Source organism: Podarcis gaigeae, assembly GCF_964106915.1.
Source record: "Podarcis gaigeae genome assembly, chromosome: 5".
NCBI lineage: Eukaryota > Metazoa > Chordata > Lepidosauria > Squamata > Lacertidae > Podarcis > Podarcis gaigeae.
The window spans coordinates 85,931,863-85,953,297 of NC_139681.1; the positions used below are offsets into that span (position 1 = coordinate 85,931,863).

Below are 21,435 nucleotides of genomic sequence, written 5' to 3' on the forward strand. Positions count from 1 at the left end.
GCCGGCGCACTGCTTGATTTCTCGTCACTTAGCCGCTGAACATGTGAAATGGCTCCATCGCAAAGCATGATTTGAGACTGAGCTGAGGTGGAATTTCCACCTCTGCTGTTTGGCCAGCGATAGCTGATGCTCTGAGTTAACTGAGGTACGTATCAACAGTACACTTTCGCGATTTTCTTCCGGAAAGAGCAGGATAGGTGCATCAAGATGTAGCTATGTTAGTTTCACCCAAAACCTTGGCCTTGTTGTTGTGTCTTTAATAGCTGCAAATGGGGCTTCCCCCCCCCAGCCGGAACTCGAACTCATTTCTAGCACCTCTCAGGTGGGCACGCTTGCCATTATAAGAGAACACTCAAATTGGCTTCCATCTGTACAATGATGTCACAACAAGCTGCATTGTAATATTTCCAAATGTTTTTTTTCCATTATCTTGAAAACACTGCATTCCATCCCTCACCTCTGTAACACCCCACCCCACCCCCCGCCCCAAACCAATCTCCTATTTTATCATGCAGGAAAAATGTCCACTGTGTACATGCTGTGGTTGGTTGGGAGACTTCTGGTCCTTCATATCTACCTGGTCAGCACCTCCCATCCCACTTGGGTGTCTTTGGGTCAGTCACTGCCTCTCAGCCTAACCTGCCTCTCAGGGTTGTTGTGAGGATAAAACAAAGAGAGGGAAAAGTGTGTATGCCACACCTGGGATAGAAATGCAATCAATAAACAAATGATTCCCTGACCAGTGGCCATGCTGTTTGGAACTGATGGGAGTTGGGAGTTCAACAATATCTGGAGGGCCGCAGGTTTGCCACCCTGATTTATACCAAAGACGCTGTGGCAGCAAGAAAACACAATTCAGGTTTATCACAGGAACAGGAAGTGTGTATTCACTGGATGATTTGCATTCAAGAGTCACATCTCAAATTAAAAAAGGCAGTTTCTAATAGAGGTTGACCCTTCCAATGTCCTTTTGCTGCTCATTTCGCTTGGGCTTCCGTGGGACAAATTCCCAATGAATTTCCTGTTGGGGTGGATTTATGGGTGTGCAAAAAGGGGGCGCTGAGCCAAGAGGGCATCTTTGAGAAGGAGCCGGAAGGCTCTGACAGGGTCTTCGAATGCTCCCGCCTCCTTCTGAAGGCCTAGTTAGCGCTTTTCCAGCTTTGGAAAAGACGTCAGTGGGCTCCCAAAAACCAAGTTGACAATAAAAATTCCCAGTCAAAACATCCATTAGTCCTGGGATGAAAATTTCCATTGGCGCCAACAGACACTTTTCATCTGGGGTCAAAGCGACTGAGGTGGGGGAAGGGAAGGAGGTTAACCCCCCTTTCCACACACGATGGTTTTGATCCTGCTTGGGATCCATAACTATTTGAATTTTAAGAAGCTTTAGGTATGTTAAATGTACTTGCACAATTAACATCACATCTGGTGGCTCTGCATCCCAACAGAAAAATCGGCACTCGGATATTTTGCTATGGCATGAATCCAGTCTGAATTTGTGCCCTCCTGGTACGAGAAAGATCAGAGAGCTGAATTTTAGAAATGTTGTGTATCATTGTGATTATACAAAAGAATTAAAAAAACCCAGGTTTTGAAATGTGCCTGTTTCTCTCTGCTGAAATAAAAAGCATTCACATTATTAACATGAAAAGAGTTTGTGTTGAAGCAGAACTGGAGTGCCCTTGACTGCTCCATTAAGGGGGCGGGTCCTTCTCTTCAATATTCCCACTATAGTAGTCTGATCATTATAACTGTTACTGAGCAGGAGCGTGAAAAACACACCAAATCACACCTGAACCAGGTGAGCTAAATTTCATCTCCATTCTGACATTTGGTTTGGCTTGTTATGAGTTCCATGATCTCTACAAACATAATCCCTCATGTGTATGTTGTGGGTTAACTTTGATTTCCTGGTATATATGAAGGCACTCACCTAGATTATGATATAAACATTACAAACAACAACAGTCCTGCACTACTTTCCTCCCTGCCTGTTTTTAAAGGAAAAATGTTGCCAGTGCATCATGATTTCGCAAGAAGTGACATAAAATGGGTAAAGAATTTATTTATTTATTTCTACATTTAGAACATGCTTTCAGGGTGTCTGGGAATTTTGCTTCCTTTCGTTCTATGAAAGAAAGTCGTACAGGACCTTCTTTCTCCTCTAAGGAAAGGGTGGGGAACCTGTGGTCTCGTGGAAGGTGTTTGACTCCAACTCCCATCAGCTGCAGCTGGCATGGCCAATGGCCAGGGACGATGGAAGCTGGAGTCCGACAACATCTTGAGGACTCCAGGTTCTTCATCACTCCTCCAAGGTTTCATTCTCTGAGCTAAAAGAGTAGGATCCTTTGGGAATGGACAACAGCTCAATAGTAGGCTGCTGCAACCAGGGAAAAGTTTGGCAGAAGAATACAGTAAATGGCACAAATCCCAAAGCCCTTCCTTATTCCTTAGGAAATGTTTATTTTGAGAATTCTTTCTCGTGGTTTTTGCTTTATATGAGCCTCAGCCAAGGGCCACCACCTCTCCTCTGCTTGACCCCATGGCCACCACTGAGCACTCCATGTGGCTCCAGACCATTTTAGAATCCTACCTATGCAGTATTTGTACAGAACTCTGTGCACACTTGGCTGCGAGTGCTGTTATAAATAAATATATTATGATTGTTTACGGAGAGGGGCAGTGCTGTTTGTACTAGGGATCAAGTCCAAGAAGTTCTCTATTTTTGTACGTTGCAATACCATTAAGCTTTCCTTTAGAAAAGGGATTGAAAGACCCTGAGTTTCATCCTAGAGGTATGTAGTCAGCATTTAAAGTTGCCAAAGCATATTTGACTGGCTTGGAGTTTTTGTTTCTTCGGGCAGGTGTGGGTAGCCAGTTGTTGCTGGATTTCAGCATAGGCGCTTATTCTGTCGGCTTTAGTTGTTGTTGTTTGTTTTGTGGCAATCGCCCCGAGACTCATGTTGAAAGCAATTCCTAAATTAGATAAATAACAGAGTAAGCGGCACCCATTATCCCTGGCAATTGCTCAATGGGAACCAGAGTCCAACAACATCTGGAGGACCACAGGTTCCTCACCCTGTGGTTGAGATGAAATGACCATGATGGTCCAGACTACAACAATGAACAAGGCTCCTCACCTCTGTCTTAGGAGATATGGGTAATAACAGTGACATGCAAGCAAATGGGCAAATAGTTCCGTACAGGTGCATCCCATGAGCTCAATCTCAAATGGCCAGATGAAAAAGTAAAGAAGGGCCAGTGAATATCTGATAAGCTGTGGATGTTTGATGGATCCCAATTCCAATGACTTCATTGCACATAGGCTGCAGAGATCTGGAGGACTGCATAAAAGGAAAGGCGAAGTTCTTGTTTGCTGTGTAGGATGCGACATCCGAAGCCACATCCTGTGCAAGATTGTTTGGAAATAAGGCCTGTTGTATTAATGGGTCTCACTCACCATATGAATTAAGGAAACTCACAAATGGAGAAAAACTTATTAACTCATGGGAACTTAGAAGGATCGTTGCAATGTTTTTTATGCCATGTTAAAGGAGGCACAGATTCATGGTTTACCGGGACAGGATTCAGGGAATCTCTATCTCTGAAGGGAAATGGAAATGGAAATGGAAATATTTGTCACCCAGTGCGGTTCGAATCCCTGTGGCGGGGTGCGCTCCCGCTGCTCGGTCCCAGCGCCTGCCAACCTAGCAGTTCGAAAGCACCTCCGGGTGCAAGTAGATAAATAGGGACCGCTTACCAGTGGGAAGGTAAACGGCGTTTCCGTGTGCGGCTCTGGCTCGCCAGAGCAGCGATGTCACGCTGGCCACGTGACCCGGAAGTGTCTCCGGACAGCGCTGGCCCCTGGCCTCTTGAGTGAGATGGGCGCACAACCCCAGAGTCTGTCAAGACTGGCCCGTACGGGCAGGGGTACCTTTACCTTTTTAAGGTTAGTGAAGAAGATGCAACACCAACGTAAACACCATTGGTACTTAACTCAAGCTCGATGTTCTCAACAGCTAGATTTAAATGTTGGAAATACAACAAGTCTCCCTTATATGTGGCAGGAATGTCAACACGTCAAAAGTTATTGGAGACATTTTTGGGGCATAATATTGCAAACTGGGGCTTAAACCCTTCATTGGTCCTTTTCAATGTAACTCGGCTTGGTATTCCTGAGATCTAAAAATCACTGATCCTCCACTTAATGATTGATGCTAAAATAATATAGGCTTGATATTGGAAAAAACACCCAGTCTCCCTCCCTTTGGGAATTGGTGTTAAAATGTTTGGACCTAGCTATAATGGAAGGTATCAAAGATTTGGGGGAAAAACAGGTCATCAATATAGCAGACAAGTAGTTAAGTTGTATTGTTTATTGGAATAATAACTGTGGACATAATAAATGGGACAGAAGTCTGTTTTTGTTGTAGTATCAAATAATGTAATGTTTAAATTTTAATTTATCACAATAGATTTATTTATTTATTTGGATTTTAAAGGTAAGTGAGAATTGGACTGTTGCCTCATTGGGAACTGATGCTGCCTTGGGAACCTATGGTTGGTACTGCACATAAAGCAGGAATCAGCTTTTAGTGTATCAAATAGGAAAAGTTGGGAGCTCCAAGGCAACCATTCTGCAATATTCAGAGTTAGATACTGAGTGGAGTGGAGTGATCTTACATGAGTATTGATTTGTTTGTACCATGGTTATAGATGACCTAAATCCAAGAAGCTCTGATATTGGCCTGAGCTGTGTTTCAGTCCATCTGAAGTAGCCCATGGATATAACATTAGGATTTTAGTCACATTCTAGGTTTAGCCTCCCATCTATTACTAATGCAGATGTTTGAAGTTAGTGTTGAACTACATGTTCAGCAGAATCACATGGTACCATTCTTGCTTGTGCCACATGTTTCTGCTAGTCATGAATATCAGCTTTTAGGGTCATGGTACTGAAATCAAATTGAACCACACTGTCACTGTACGGGTCCCGCCTGCTAAATTATTCTGGTTCAGATAAACCAAATCACAGAAATCTGACAACCAAAGTCTCCATTCTTACTTACTAGATAAAATGGCTAAATGGATCAAACAAAATATCCAAAACGAACTCACCAAGATGCAAATTCCAACCACAATTAAATTGTGTTTTGAGTCATGTTGTGTTATACCATAGTTCACCAGGAAACAACTGAGACAAAACGAATGGAGATGGTGACACGGGAAGTGAAGCACAAGTGTGCCAAAGTGCAAGAATATTTTGCTAAGTGAAAAGGTGAAGTAGTTTTATATAGGTGAAAATGGGGGTGCTGGTCTCCACAGCCTGATCACTGGAGCTCTTTTTATCTCTGGAATATCCTCAGAAAAAAAAACTATGGCTCCTGCCTGAATAAACCTACCCATCTAGTCAATGTTTGCATTCACAAAATGAAAAACTGACTTGCTCTTTGCCAAATAACTCAACGGTCCTTAGTATGACTGCAACTGAGTATTTTCTTTGGCAGGGATGGGGAACCTGTGGCCCTTCAGATATTGTAGGATTCAGCTTCCTTCTCAATCCCAGTCCACGTGGCCAACGGTCATGGATAATGGAATTCCAACAACATCCAGAGGGTAACGTGTTTCCCATCCTTCTCCACCGGAAAGCAAAGAGGTCATAGACATGTCCCCTGCCAAGGGAATCTTACTGCATTTCCTTATCAGATACCCACTTCACTGAGTGTGGGTTCCACTGAAACCATACTATCGCTGCAGCAGGAAGTGTTATGCAATGGGTTTCCTAGGCCCAGAAAAACTCAACAGGCTCAACTAGCCTATCGGAAGCAGCATTCAGTGAAAGAGGCCTGTGAATGGTGGTGGTGAGATCAGAGACATGATGTTTTCCTTGATGTGATCTTCTGTTGATTCAGGATGAGCACTTGACAGAACCATCCTGAAGAACAGAAAGGTGTCTGAGTGAGTGAGTGATATGATTTCTGGAAACAGAAACCTTACGGGAAAAGATGGGTTTGAAATGAGAGCCGAAAGAAGCCACTGAATTTTAGCCCAAGGTTTAGCTTAGTGACAAAGAGTGGAACTGTCGTGTTTCCATTTCATCTACTCGGGCGAGTAGTCTAACTCGTCATTTGAAATCAGTGCATCCGAGTTCTGTTTGTGTTTGCCTTTGCTCTTTGATTTGCTACTTGTCCGACTGTTTTCCTTTGCTTCCGACATATGCTGGTAAGAGAAACCTTTGTCGTCGGCAGGATCCCAGTCCTGGTAGTTGTCATTCTCGGCGTAGGCCAAGCCATCGTCGACGGAGAAGGGGTCGACATCAACATCGTAGCGCTGGTATGTGCTCTGATGCAGCGCCTCTTCCCGAGCCGTGATCTCCAGTGTGCTGTTCCATATGCCATAGCCAAAATAAATCAGCAACCCTGCAGGAGAGGGGAGAGTTTGGCTGGTAAAAATATTGTACTGTAGTCTGAATTAGGGTTGCCTTGTAGGCAATCCAACATGAAACGGTTCCAAGCCCTAATGAATCTATAAACACTGCTGCAGAAGTCGAGTGGTTTATTATCTATAATTCACCATATGGGTTATATACTCTGTGGGATAGTTCCAGAACTATCTTGATTGTGCCTTTCCTTCTCCTTTTGCTGAGCTCTTTTTCTGAAAATACATTTTATTTACTAGATGTTTCAGTTGCAAAGCAAAACCCCCAGGGCAGAAAAGGAAACATGTAGAATAATTACACAACCTCCTGTGCTATATTTTTGTTTTTCACCTGTAGGTTTTCATTGGCACACTATTGAATCAGGATTTAGTAACAAAACAAACCACATCACTATTTTTTTAAAAAAAAGTGAAGAAAAGGAGGATAAACGCAAAGAAAAAAATCTCTTGATTATGTTCTTCTGTGGCCTTTGCTTCCTCTCATTTCAATGGCAGACTAGCAGAGGCTGAGAAGGAGGAAAACAAGTTGAGGATAAGGAGCAGGGCAAGAGATGAGAGTCACATGCAAATATAGGAGTTGTATCCCATGTTGTGCCTCATGTTGATAGAAAGGGAACTTCTTTCCAGCCGTGGAAAGGGAAGAGAGGCGTTTCCTCCATTTCCCCTTTCCCTCTGCAGTCTCCCATGCCACCTTCTTCACAGTTCCAAAGGGTCCCCCAGCCCTTTGGAGAAGGTTTTGGGGGGCATGTGAGTAAGGGGGCTGCAGAGGAAGTGGAAAATGACAAATCATATCCCTCCATATTCAGCTGGTGGAAGGCTCTGCTGTATCAAAGATTTTTCTGTTGAACAACAGAGGTTGCCAACGTGGCATTGCCGGACTACAACTCCCATCATCCTTGACCACTGGCCACGGCTGACTGGGGCTGATGGGAGTTGCAGTCCAACAACATCTAGATGGCACCTCACTGACTAGCCATATGTTAGCATGAGAAACTCCACAAGGGAAGGGTTTAAGAGCTACTGAATTTCTTTTTATGTAGTTATTCTATTCTGCTGTGAAATGGGATTCCCAGCGGTGACCCATCCAAACGAAGATTTAGTTAGGTGTAGTCACAGATGCTTCAAGCCATTCACTGGGTTCATGCTGATATTATACAGTATCGCCTTGTGCTGTCATGCCATAACTCACCAATCAATACTTCATAGATAGAACTTTTGTAAAGCCAAATGGGGGATGCTTCTTTTAAGACAGGGGTAGGAAACCAGTGACCCCCTAGAAGTTGGTGAACTCCATCTCTCATCCACTGCAACCAGCACGGTCTGTGGTCAGGGGTGATGGGAGCTGATGTCCAGCAACATCTGGAGGGCCACCATTTCCCCACATCTGCTCTAAGAAGAGGTTTCCATTCTCCAAATCAATGAAGGTTGGTTGAAATGAAGCAATCTAACATACTCTGGGTGGTCTCTTCAGTGGAATTATCCCATATTGTCAGGGATTGGCTGGATGACAAGGAGTAGTAGGAGTTGCCAGCCAGGGAACCTCTGAGGGAAATTGCAGAGGAGGAAGGTTCAGAGCCTGGGAATTGGTGGTGGTCAGAGGGAGAAGATTGGGGGGAGGAGTTGCATGCTGAAGGAACAACAGGGTTTCATGAGCGGGAGGAACCTGTGACAGGGAGCAGTTCAGACTCTGAGGCTGAAGCAGAGGTCAAGAAACTGCTGAAGAATCCAGGGAGCCTCCATCTCCTGCTCTGGCAAGCTCCCCTCCCCACCCCTGTCTCCAAGAATGAGCAGGATAATGAGAAGAGTGGAACAGAGGTCAAAGGTGGGCAGACACAGTTTGAGACTGCTTGGGAAACATCCAGGAGAGGAGGAGTCTTAGAAGGAGTGGAAGGCAGGGACCTTCAGTCCTGGCAACTGCTCTATAGGGGAAAGACCTACTGGGAATTGTTGTTGAGTTGTATGCCATTTCCTTGAATAATGTGTTAATTTCACTGACAACTGTCTCTGCTTCTTTGTGCTGACCTGCATCTGACCCTGACACATGCACTGTCCCCAAACCTTCACATCCCACGTTTAGAACTTACCCACAAAACACCAGACAGCAAACCGGATCCAGGTGATCCTTGAAAGTTTCAGCATGAGATAGATGTTCACAAGCATAGCGAAGGCTGGGACAAAAGGCAGGCAAGGAGCCATATAAGGGAGCTTTTTGGGGTTTTCTGGCTGCTGAAGGATGACGAACACCAACACAATGATCAGCAGGACCATCAGGACCACCAGAAGAATTGCCCACCAACTCTGGTCGTAGAGGTAGTCCACCCCAAAAATGATGAAAGAGCAGAAGATGAACATTAGGACAAACAGCAAGAGCACACAAGTGGTGACAGTCTGGCCAGTAGCTGCAGTGGGTCGATCCATTTTCCCAGGAAGTCCCAGGTGGATCCTCATCGTGTAGTATCGTGGTCCTATGAGTTTCTTTAGCTTGATGAGGTAGATGTTCTCAGACTCATCTGCCTCTATTCCGGAAGTCATGTCGACCGTGCCATAGTTGGGGTGGTTGACGTTGTAAGCGGATTTGTCCGATTTCCCAATGAGCATCTCGTTGTCGCCCAAGGAAGGCAGGTTCTTAGCACCGCAAGTGTTGGTGGGCGGGCCTGCAAACTCCTCCCCTTCGCTGACCGGAGAGCAGACTTCCTTCTCGCAGTCTGCTATGATCCCTTCCTTCTTCTTAGTGTGCTCTTCAGAAAGGAACTTGACGAAGCCGTCAATGTCGCTTTCTGGTTGGTACCGAAGAAGCAGGACGCACACGGAGACCAACGTGTAGGCGAGCAACGTGCCGATGGACATCATCTCTATCAGGTCCCTCAGGCTCACCAGCAAGGAGAGCAGGGCTGCGAGAAACCCTGAGACAATGCAGGCGACCACGGGAGTCTCTGTGTAAGAACTTACATGGGACAAGAACCTAGACGTGAAAGAGTTAAATTTAGCATAAACACCACAAACTCCCTATTATTGACTTTTAGGACAGAGGAAGAGAACCTGTGGCCCAACATATGTTTATTTCTTTATTTTATTTTATTTATTCCATAAAATTTACACGCTGCTTGATGGTAATAAGAAACTTCAAGGAAGCTTTATGGAAAGATAAAACAAGAAAATCAAGAAAAATCAAAACATGCAAAAGTTAAAATACTAAAGCAGATGAAAATCACCTCAACTTTCTAAGCTTCTCTAAACACTGCCAAAAAGCAGATGCCAGAAAGAGTACAGTGAAGGCTCAATCTCAGTAGGCAGGGAGTATCTCACAAATACGGGCACCTGTAGTAGTAGCACAAATTCTGCCGATCAAAGCGGTTGAGTGGGCACATGTAATGTAAAATGATCTCATAGGTAAACTGGTCCCAAGTTGTTAAGGGCTTTATATGCCATCTTGGCTGTGAGTCCTGGAAGACCTGCCCCCTTCCTTGCTGGCCTTTTCCTACCTGCCTTGGGAGTGTGGGGCCCTGACTGATTCCAACTACAAAAGCTGTGGCTGCTGTACAGATTCTTGGGCTGGGGTATTGCTTTGGGGTGGTGGTTGTTGTTGTTTCTTTTTTTGGCTGCAATTATTAATGTTATTGTTATTATTTTCATATCTTATAACAGTTTATGTGGAAATTGGGATGCAGGTGGCGTTGTGGCTTAAACCACAGAGCCTAGGACTTGCCGATCCGAAGGTCGGTGGTTCAAATCCCCACAATGGGGTGAGCTCCCGTTCCTCGGTCCCTGCTCCTGCCCATCTAGCAGTTTGAAAGCATGTCAAAGTGCAAGTAGATAAATAGGTACCGCGCCAGCAGGAAGGTAAATGGCGTTTCTGTGTGCTGCTCTGGTTCGCTAGAAGTGGCTTAGTCATGATGGCCACATGACCCGGAAGCTGGCTCCCTCGGCCAATAAAGCGAGATGAACACCGCAACCCCAGAGTCCGTCACGACAGGACCTAATGGTCAGGGGTCCCTTTACCTTTACTATGTGGAAATTGTTACGTTATGGTTGTTTACTTTTTGGTGTGTTGTATTTCTGCTTGTAATTATGTAAATCTTTTCATGTCCTAAGCCACCTTGAGCATGGTTTTAACTATGAAAAGGCAGCATTCACATTAAATGATGATGATATGCTGGTAGTAACATCTTGAACTCAGCCGGGTAGCAAACTGGTAACCAGTGCAGATCTCTGAGGCTAGGTGTTGTCTGCTGACAAGGCCTCACTCCTGTCAGCAATCGTGTTGTAGCATTCTGCACTAACTGCAGCTTCTGGACCGAATGCGAGGGATGTGCTATATAGAGTGCGTGTAGGTAGACTAAAATCCCCATCATTAATTACTGTCCATGCTGACTAGCTAATGGGAGTCTGAATCACCTGGTATAACAGAGGCAGCCACTGTGCTGCCTTCAAGCTGTTGTTGGAGTCCTACCACCCCTGGCTATTGGCCATGATGGCTGGAGGGTTGATGGCTAATGGAGCCCAACAACTTTTGGCTAGCCCTGGCAAGGTCTTCCAAGGCCCCTTCCCCAACTGCCTCTGATGACATGGGACTTACCTGAAGAGAAGCCCATCGCCAGCCATAGCATAAATGATCCGAGGCATAGGGAAGAGGGAGCCCAGCAAGCTCACTGTCAACCCAGCCACAGACCCGATGGCAACAATGAACTTGGCAGTGTAGAATCGGTGGGCTGCAAACATCTCCATCAGGGGTGATTCGGTATCAATGTCAGTGTATGGCACCATCAGAGTCAAGATTATGCTCACCTGTTGAGTGGGAAGAGTGAAGGTCATGTACGGTTAGAAGTGGAACGGGGTTTACTTCTTTATTTGTTTTGGGTGCCCCATTGTAGTTCTCTGGGCAACTCACTCCTTTTGTTTACTACCACTCTTCACCAATTGATCCCAGGGCCAGTTTAAAAATCGAATCATAAAAATAGAATAGATAAAACAGCAATATAATCACACACACACAGACACACACGCACACACACACACACACACACACACACAAATGTGTACAAACACATACCAGCTGTACAGGAGAAAGAGGCAGCATCCTATTTTTCTGGACATTATGAAAAGAAAACCAAAACCCGAAGCAATCGTACATTCCGTTCACAAATGCACAGCTCCAGCTTCATTTGATTAAAAGAAGCTGCTAAGATCTCATGGAATGTTTATGAATATTCCATTAGTTCAGAAGTTTCTAAAAGGGATAGAGGGAGCTCTTATGGAAGGTTGCAGAGGAGCCAGGAAGCAGCACTATGACAACAGTAGTTAACTGTTAGGCTGAGTGTGTGGCTGGCATGCGTGGGAGTGCTATGTGATCCGGGGGTGTGAGTAGTATGCACATTGTGCATAAATTGTGTGTGTGTAAGAGCGAGAGAGAATGTGAATGAAGAATGGGCACAGAAAAGATGACCGACAGCAAACTCATCAGCAGGGTTCGCCCAATACATTTTGTTGCTGGAGATGAAGGAAAAGATGCCCCCACCCACTGCATTCCATGTACCAGATCGGCAGGTGAATTTTACCTTGACTCTGGCAATGGGGCAGCAGCATCCACTGTACCTGAGGGCCACAGATGTGTATGTTTACAGGGCAGACCATGTGGCCCAGATAGCTCTGTCCTCTAGCATCTACTGGTGGAGGCAGCTGCCTCTCTCTCCCTAATGGTACAACCAATTATGCAGTCCACATGGACAAGCAACCATGAGCCTGGATCAGAAGCTTGTCTTCCTATATACATAAAAATGAAAGGTTGTCTTCACACCAAGGTTCGCGAGGCCATCAATAGGCGGCCATGCCAACCCCAGCGTGACAACGATGCTCGGCAAATGAGCAAGCAAGCAGAGCAGGTGGCACAGGTGATCTGTTGAATGGAGGAGGGGGAGGCGTGGTTTGCCAAGGTTTCTCCCCCCCCTTTTAAGCTCAAACAAACACTTTCGTATTGCCACATAGTTCAGACATTCCTCAGCTTGCACCTTACATTCTCAGCCACCACGTTACACCTTCCTGCAAAACGTAGAATTGCACGGAGAGCTTACTTACGGACACATAGGCGGTCAGGCACGTGACAAGTGAAGCAGTGATGGCATAAGGGATGGAAGTGTTGGGACTCTTTGCTTCTTCTCCAGTGGTGGCAATGATGTCAAATCCAATGAAGGCGTAGAAGCAGGTGGCTGCACCTTGTAGCACCTGCACAACCAATAGACTCACGTTAGACTGATCGAGGCTTCCAAGTCATATCCATTTATCTGGAACTAACAATGCCTTCTTATATTCCTAATGACAACCTGCACAATTCTTTACAGCTATTAATGGTGCAGGAGTCCATATTCTTTTGCATGTGACCACCCTACTTTTATGACACCCCAAATCAGCTGCCTGAGGGGGCTGCCTCATCCTGCCTCAAGGTAGGCAGAGCCCTGACTGGCAATTCAAGTAGGTAGCAAAGAAAGAGAAAATAGAAGGGAATAGGTTAGCCCAGGGGCAACCAATGCAGTGCATTCCAGATGCTGTTGGACTCCAAATCCCATTAGCCTCAGCTAGAGTGGCCAATGGTCCAGACTCATGGGATCTGGAGTCCAAAAACATCTGGGGACCATCACACTTGCTAGGTAAAGGGACCCCTGATCATTAGGTCCAGTCATGACCGAATCTGGGGTTGCAGCGCCCATCTTGCTTTATTGGCCAAGGGAGCCGGCATACAGCTTCCGGGTCATGTGGCCAGCATGACTAAGCCGCTTCTGGTGAATCAGAGCAGCGCACGGAAACGCCGTTTACCTTCCCGCTGGAGTGGTACCTATTTATCTACTTGCACTTTGACATGCTTTCGAACTGCTAGGTTGGCAGGAGCAGAGACTGAGGGACTGTCGCGGGGATTCGAACCGCCGACCTTCCGATCGGCAAGTCCTAGGCTCTGTGGTTTAACCCACAGTGCCACCCGCATCCCTTATCACGCTTGCTACCCTTGCACTAAACAAGGTGAACAATGGGAAGAAGTTGCAGAGATTGGGACAGCACAGGGACAGATGGCCTTGCATGCAACAAATTAAATGATCATTTGAAAGTAACATAGTCTCTCCAAATGCCAGGGATGGTTAACTGGTGGCACTCCAGACTTCAACTCCCATCAGCCAGAATGGCCAGTAACCAGGAAATCCCACTTTAGGCTCTATGGAAGAGTCCTTCCATCTCTTTAAAAATAATCTAGCAAAGTTAGTTTTAAAACTGAAAGCCACCACATCTTTCCTCTTTGCTGCTGCATTTTCTGGAGGCAAGCAGCATAAATCCAACTCACTAGCCTGGGGGCCAGGCCAGAATACCTGCAGTCTCTGCTCCTCCTTGGAGAAGAACTTGCCTCTGCAAGGCAGGAAATCCAAATCTGTTTGAATTCCCAGCTGAGTTTTAAGCTGACACATGCGTAACAAGCACTAATTGGGCAGCACTTGGAAGTGCGTATAAAGCACCTAATGACTTAGGCCCATTGCTATACAGTACTGAGAAACAACCAAAGCAAATATCAGTGCATCCTAGTCTACTTCAGACTTCCCCAATCTGCTGCCCTTCAGGTGTTTTGAACTACAATGCCCATGATCCCCAGTCAGCTGTGTTGGAAGGTACCAGGTTGGGGGAGACTATTTATTTCAGACCCACTTTAACACACTGGTGCCTGTTTAGATACAGTTGAAAGCAAAGGGGGTTGTCGTCCCATTGCTTATAATGGTGTGCATAGCCTGATCCTAAGCATCAGAAATAAGTCCCACTGAGTTTAGTAGTGTTAATGCTCAAGCAAGCATGCATAAGATTACAGCCATGCAGTACAATCCTGGCCATGTTTAGGGACGTCAGTCCCACCATGTCCGATTAATAGGGCATAATCCCAGAAAAGTGTGCACAAGATTGTAGCCATAGGCATATATACTTCCTTTTAGATTGCACCCACTGACACCATGCTTTTCACCCATGTCATTTTTTGTTCTCAGCAAACCATTTACCTGCCTGTTGATGCTGTGCGTTTTATTATATGCTGCTTATGGGATCAATTGTAATTAGCCTTTAAGTCATCAGCTCTCCAGAGAGCGCGATAATTGTGTTTATGCATTGTTAATTTCACTCGGTTGAGCAATTCTGTTTTAGCCACCTTTAATTTTGCCAGCTGGAGAGTGAAGTGATGTTTTGTTTTGTTTTGAACTTGAATGAAAATCTGGAACATACTTTGGGGGTGGTATTTATTTCAAATGGACTAGTAAAAGAAAGGAACGTTGATTAAGCAATGGGCTACAAGCCACAATGGCTAAGTTCTACCTCTACCTCTGAAACCGCAGGTGGGCAGAAGGCTGTTACACTCATGCCCTACTTGTGAACTTCTCACAGGCATCTGGTTGGCTACTGTGACAACAGGATGCTGAACTAGAAGGGCCACTCCATCAGTCTCATGTTCTTAAGTATCTAGGTTCAAGGTACCAATGGAGGTTCAATGGAGGTTCAAGGAAATCTAAAGGGAGACATCCAGAAATCTGTCTTGGAAGTGGAAATTGGAGATTTACATCATGGTTTGGTACAGCAGAGGTGGGGGAACAGTGGGTATCTTATTATATATATCATTTTTATTAAATCTCCAAAAATATTCTAAAACATTTATTGTCACACACACACAAAATTCAACATAAATTTCTTCTTGACTTCCCACCCCTCCTTTCCCGATGCTTGCATTTTTACTTCTTTTTAGGGAAGCTGTGGGCTTCCACATGTGCTTGGACTTCAATTCCCATCAGTCCCAGTCATGGGGCCAAGGATGATGGAATTTGCAGTCGAGCAAGATAAGGAGAGCTATTAGTTATGTTATTGTTGAGTATCGTAATCATTACTGAGATGACATAAGGAGTCAGGCCAAGGAGATGAGAGGAGGTTGTATCCAGTGCTGCAGATTCACCATTGCAGGAGATTTCCTCAACAGAACTCCCACCACTTCTCTTCTACAGTCCCCTCCAGACCTGAATATCTGCTCCAGAAGGGATGCATGGGGAGAGGGGAGGGAAGAGAAATCCCATTGCTTGAGCCACTTGTACAGCATTGGATACAACCCAGGATCTTTATATGAAAGGGGTGCCTGCTGTGGATTTCTCCTTGCCAATAATAAAAATGGAGATCCATGTAATATGATGCCTTTAAACACCTATCCTTTGGTTGCCAGGCTTTTAGGCTGATAATGGCTGAATTCTTTATCTAAATCACTCACCCCCGACCATCCAAATGGCAGGAACTGCCCTTCGGCCCAATATTCTCCATTGACATAGAAGAGTCCAGCAATCATGATGAAGAGCCACACCACCAAGTTAATCACGTTGAGGACGTTGTTAAATCCCACAGAGTTCTTCACTCCCAAAGCGACAATGATCGTTACAATGACAGCAATGAGCAAAGCCAGCAAATCTGGGTAAGATTCTTCTCCTTTACCTATGAGAAGAAAACATAGGTATATATGGAACTTTGGAAATATAGCAGAAACAAAGGAAAGGCAAATAAATAATCTTCTGGGGGAATGTGTTGGTTTCAGAAATCCTTCTGCACTTAGTGTTCACAGCACAGCAGACATGCTATGTCAACTCTTTCTTATAGGAGCATTGGCATGGCATTGCCATCAAATGGTTTTGTTCCTGTGTCTTCTCTGCAGTTCTTTTCTGTTTTCTTTACAGAGCACAGAAAGTCTGACTTGTTCCCCAAACAATGGAAGAGCAGAACCGTCTCCAGAACTGTAGGAATCTTGAGCACCACCTGTTCTATTTCTTATGGCATATTGGGCAGCTGAGCACATTGTCACACATGGACATCTCTGTGCATCTTCACTATTACCGTTCGGTGTTAATCTGCAATTTTTTTTGCATACAGTATATATTTAATGAAAATGAAACAAAAAATTTCATAGTGCTTAAAGATAAGGGTGGGGTGTTTTTTTTAGTGCAAATAATTTTTTTGATTCCCATCTCTTGAAAGGAAGCCATCATTATAACGCTGCATTTATCTCCATGGTGTTCCCCCCCCCCTTGTTTACTTTTTAATGCTCTTAAAAAGCAAATGCATAATAGTGCTGAAATTTAAAAAGCGCCTTAAACACAAGTGTTGGAAATGTCCGAAAGGTGGGTTTCAGTATGGTGGTCCCTGCTCTGCTTATAAAAAGGCCAATGGTGGCAGTTGGTCAAGGGCCCTAGGGTGAGTAAGGCCCCCCAAGTAAGGTCCCCCAGGGTCCTGATCCTGCTACCCAGTCACTCACCATTCCCTTGTTGGACTCAGGACCAGATGTATTTTAGCTGTGGTGTGTGACTGCTGCTCTTGAATATGGACTGGCCTGGCTGGGACTCTGGGAAGGACCAAACCTTCTAAGTGAGTTGCCATTAAGTTTTTCTGTGGCAGCTGGAAAGCTTTTCAAACTTAGATGCACATTTCCCTAAGCTTGGGGACTGGAAATGTTGAATCAATGCACACAATATTTCTATTTCAACCATCTTGGTGCGCTGCGATTTCCATTCAGAATCCTATGGCCTCTTGGAGCCTAATTTACATGATCAGGCAAAGACAAGAGTCACAATCCGGGATAATCCTTACCCAGCCCATTCAAAGTCCCAACGGTGTCAATCATCCAGCGACTGATGGTGTGATTGGCCAGGGAGTCGAACATGCTGCTTAGAGCACTGGCGCCTGCTGCTGTGCCGATCAGATACTCCAGGATTAGGTTCCATCCGATGAAAAATGCCACAAACTCTCCCACCGTGACGTAGCTGTAAGTATAGGCGGAGCCAGTGGTTTTTGGAACTCGCACACCAAACTCGGCATAGCAAACCCCTGGACAGAGACACAGGAAATGCATGTAACCATAAGGAAATGTGGCTGAAGGAAAAGTAATCCATTATAACCTGGCGTCAAAACAAGAAAATGGTTGAGCTCTTATGAAGGAATATCCAAGCCCTTAAAGGTTTGTCCCTTTAAGAGTTCCTCTCTTTGTCCAAAGAGTCCCTTCTCTGTTAGAGAAGTGGGCAAGATATGTATACCTCTTTCTTTCTCTCTAAATCCACAGGAAGAGTTTTGGGGTGCTAAATCGGTCTAGCCTTTGTGGAATTGGCATGGCAACATTATTCTTGCTTGCCCTGCCTTTCCTGGCAGTGGTAAGCATCAACTGCTCATCTACTAGGCCTTGGGTCTCCAGCTGTTTTTGGACTACTACTCCCATCAGCCTTAGCTAGCAGGACCAGTGGTCAGGGATGGTGGGAATTGTAGTCCACTCCAAAAACAGCTGGAGACCCAAGCTTGAGAAACCCTTTCCTAGGCCATGGCTGGGAAATATGTGGCTCTCCAGATGCTGCTGGACTCAAGTTCCAACCCTCCCCCCACCACACCTTGAACCCTAAAAAAACCCTCTTCAAATCAAATTAGGAGTTGTTTCCATGATTTGCCTAGCCCAAAAGATGTGCCTCACCTATGTGCTAAGCCATAAGGGCCAGGCTACATGTTTAGAGGGAGAGGTACAGGAAAACACGGCTTGGATTCGGACAGCATGTAAAGAGGCAGGAGTTTGGTAACAGTGTTACCACCATTCAGGTAAATAGAACCACAGGGTTGGCTTTCTCCCTTGTCTAGAATTAGGTTTGGTAGAGGGAATGCTGGAGGCTGCCAGAATGCAAAGAAGTACACTGCAGTCCAGGATGGGTGGAAGAGCAAGTTAATAGCCACTGACATCCAGTGCTGGCTATGTGAGGCAGTTGCCCCATTCTGCCCAACAGCAGGGCTGTTTACTACAATAATGTACTATTCCAATGAAATGCTAACTTGGAAATGTGCTCCAGGTGTCGGTAAAGGTAAAGGTAAAGGGACCCCTGCCCATTAGGTCCAGTCGTGGCCGACTCTGGGGTTGTGGTGCTCATCTTGCTTTATTGGCCAAGGGAGCCGGCGTACAGCTTCCGGGTCATGTGGCCAGCATGACTAAGCCGCTTCTGGCGAACCAGAGCAGCGCACGGAAACGCCGTTTACCTTCCCGCTGGAGTGGTACCTATTTATCTACTTGCACTTTGATGTGCTTTCGAACTGCTAGGTTGGCAGGAGCAGGGACCGAGCAATGGGAGCTCACCCCGTCGCGGGGATTCAAACCTCCGACCTTCTGATCGGCAAGTCCTAGGCTCTGTGGTTTAACCCACAGCACCACCCGTCCTATACAGCTTGGGACCAGGAAACCCAGCAGCTCATCTCACTGCTTAAATACTTAACTGAACACTGAGCACTGCAGGTGGGAGCCTCCTGTGCAGACCACCTTATGGTCAGGAGGTCCTTTCCATATGATGCAGGAATCAGGCCTTTTGTGTAGCAGGCTTTTAGGAAGTCCTCCTGTTAGATATCAGGAAAGAGTGAATTCCATCAGCCTGGAGAGCTCAGTTGGGTAGAGTGTGGTGCTGATAATGCCAACATTGCAGGTTTGATTCCTGCATGGGACAACTGCATATTCTTGTACTGCAGGGGGTTGGATATAGATGATCCTCAGGGCTCCTTCCAACACTCCAATTCTATTATCTTTTTGCTATCTATTAAAGACCTTCCTTTTCAAACAAGCCTATACACACACACACACACACACACACACACAATCAATCTGTTTCCATATTGGACTTGAAATTGCTTTCATTTATATTTTCATTGTTGATGTTTTCATTGAATCGTTTCAGGGTGTTTTATGGGAAATAATTGATTAACAAAACAAATAAAACGGATTACTGAAAGCACCAATAAAACCCATCTTTTCTAACCAGTCCCTCCTGGCGTTTATAGCTGCAGACTTGTTGCTGGTTCAGGTCCATGCCTCCTCCTCTGTTCTGATAGCGAGACAGACTGTTATTAACATCACTTAGATCAATGGGAACAACACTAACCCCAGCGGTCAATAATACCCTGTAATTGAAATGTGTATGCCCACCTCTGCTCTTTCATTCTGGAGTATGATAAGCAGGTAGGAAGGATACAATTTCTAGCCAATTCCATTCTGTTGTAGGAGCATTCATTGGTTCCTCCCACCCCCCCACCCCGGCCTTCTGTTTGATTTCACAGTCAATTCCTAAAGTGTATACTGCCGCTTGGTTGTTATGCTGTCAGAACTTCTAGCATGCTGTAAAGAATATGAATGATTCAAAGCTACCATGAGCAGACCCAGCCTCTTCATTTACAGAGCAACAAATGGCACGTGCGCACGCACACACATACACGGTCAATGGATGGAGAAATTGGCCCATTTCCATTTCACATTTTTCCAATTCAATTCATACATCAGTTTGTGATTTTTTGAAAAAGTCCTCATGAAAATTCACCTGCATTTTACAGAGCATTTCCCTAAATATATAAATTTCTGTATGTGATTTTGCTTATTTTTATAAGTGGTTTCCCCCCGCATATGGATTTTTGTATATATATTTTCATATTATATTGAGAAGTGTGAATTAGGTAGGCTTGCGTTAAAATTTAATTTCTCCACCCCAGTACTGATCAAGTTATTTTGGCACCTGGCATAGTAAGCCCCATGAGCTTACAAGCAGTACATGTGAAAAGGATCCAGGGGTCTTAGTAGACCACAAGCTTAACATGAGTCAACAGTGTGATGCAGCAGCAAAAAAAGTGCTAATGCTATTCTAGGCTGCATCAACAGAAGGATAGTATCCAGATCAATTTCTCCTAAGAGGCACATTTTTGTATGCAATTCTGCCCAATGTATGCATTATTGCAAAGCAAATTTCCCCAATACAATGCATTTTTATGTACGTTTTCACTCTAATTTATGCATTTTGTACACATTACTCGGCTGGAATACTGCTGCTGCAAAATCTGGTGAAGTAAAAATGTTGACAGATCGCTGGGTTTCATTTCTCATATTGTTTTGGAAACTGGGAAGTTTGCCTTTGAATGAACACTGAATCAAATTTCTCCCCTATCTGTCCTTCTGAGTTTGCAACTAGCCTGGCATCTTGAGAAGATGATTCAAACGACTGTCATTTTCACATTGCCCCAGATTTCCCCACTAAGTCCAGTGAATGTGCTAAACGGCACAAGCTGGAGCAGGCTGATGATATTAAGTGCTCTCTTTATTGAATGCCCTCTATATTTCACATACTTTCATATGCACTTGGATAATGAAAGCTTTCAAGGGGATATCTGAGACTTTTACTTCTACCATGTAGACCAGGAACAAGGAAGAATGAGGTGGGGGAGGAACCAATCCGAATTCCTCTCCCCCTTCCCCGCCGGCCGACCCCTCAACCATTGACTTGCATATAAAGTAATTATTCAAAGCTGATTAATAATGCATGCAAGCTGCACACACAAGAGACCAGAGAATAAGTACATGCCTGAAAGATTGATGAAACAGATGCCTTGATGAAGACAGGTATTCTATTCCAGGCTTTGACTTGAAAAACCATAACAAAGCTGGTGGCTAACTTTAGCCCACAGGCAGGCAGGCAAGGTTTGTGTTTGATGTGCATAATGAGAACCCGCCAAGTGTCCCTATATTCCAGGGACAGTCCCAGATTTGCAGAAGCTGTCCCAGTTTCTGATTTGATCCCAAAATGTCCCGCTTTTCCTATTTCCATCGGAGAAATGTTGGAGGGCATGCATAGCGGTAACTAATCGGCTATCTCATTAGTATGCCAAAGTAACTCGAGCTCCCGTTATAATTTTCATATGGAACATTAGCAGAATTTCCTGTGCCTTGGTTATCCAGAGAGGCTCATTCGTGCACGAAACCACACACACACACAGGAAAGGCAGGAAGCATCTCGGCGGGGGAAGATAACAAAGGAGAAACCATCGCAAAGAGGCTGGAGAGTAATGCAGTTTTTATTCATGCCCACTGCATTTCAGCAGGCTATCCTCCTGGGCTTTTCTACAAAAATATAGGACAGCGGTGAATAAACAGTGGGTGTTGGGTGGCGCTGTGGGTTA

At 45.1% G+C, this 21,435-nt stretch overlaps 1 protein-coding gene and 1 long non-coding RNA gene across 2 annotated transcripts in view; one reads left to right on the plus strand and one right to left on the minus strand.

The window, feature by feature from the left end:
• Nucleotides 1-3,327: 3,327 nt before the first annotated feature.
• Nucleotides 3,328-4,310, plus strand: LOC310845108. Its single transcript, XR_014564464.1, has 2 exons — nt 3,328-3,651; nt 3,950-4,310. It is a non-coding gene; the product is annotated as an uncharacterized lncRNA (long non-coding RNA).
• A 51-nt stretch (nt 4,311-4,361) lies between these two features.
• SLC7A14 (solute carrier family 7 member 14) overlaps nt 4,362-21,435 on the minus strand; it is a 47,168-nt gene continuing 30,094 nt past the window's right edge. The window contains exons 3-8 of the mRNA XM_083739428.1: nt 17,068-17,304; nt 15,704-15,921; nt 12,511-12,657; nt 11,015-11,223; nt 8,523-9,400; nt 4,362-6,419 (exon numbers count right to left, since the gene is read on the minus strand). Of these exons, the coding sequence (XP_083595554.1) occupies nt 6,100-6,419; nt 8,523-9,400; nt 11,015-11,223; nt 12,511-12,657; nt 15,704-15,921; nt 17,068-17,304 (2,009 nt within the window). The 3' untranslated portion in view covers nt 4,362-6,099. The remainder of the gene's footprint in view (nt 6,420-8,522; nt 9,401-11,014; nt 11,224-12,510; nt 12,658-15,703; nt 15,922-17,067; nt 17,305-21,435) is intronic.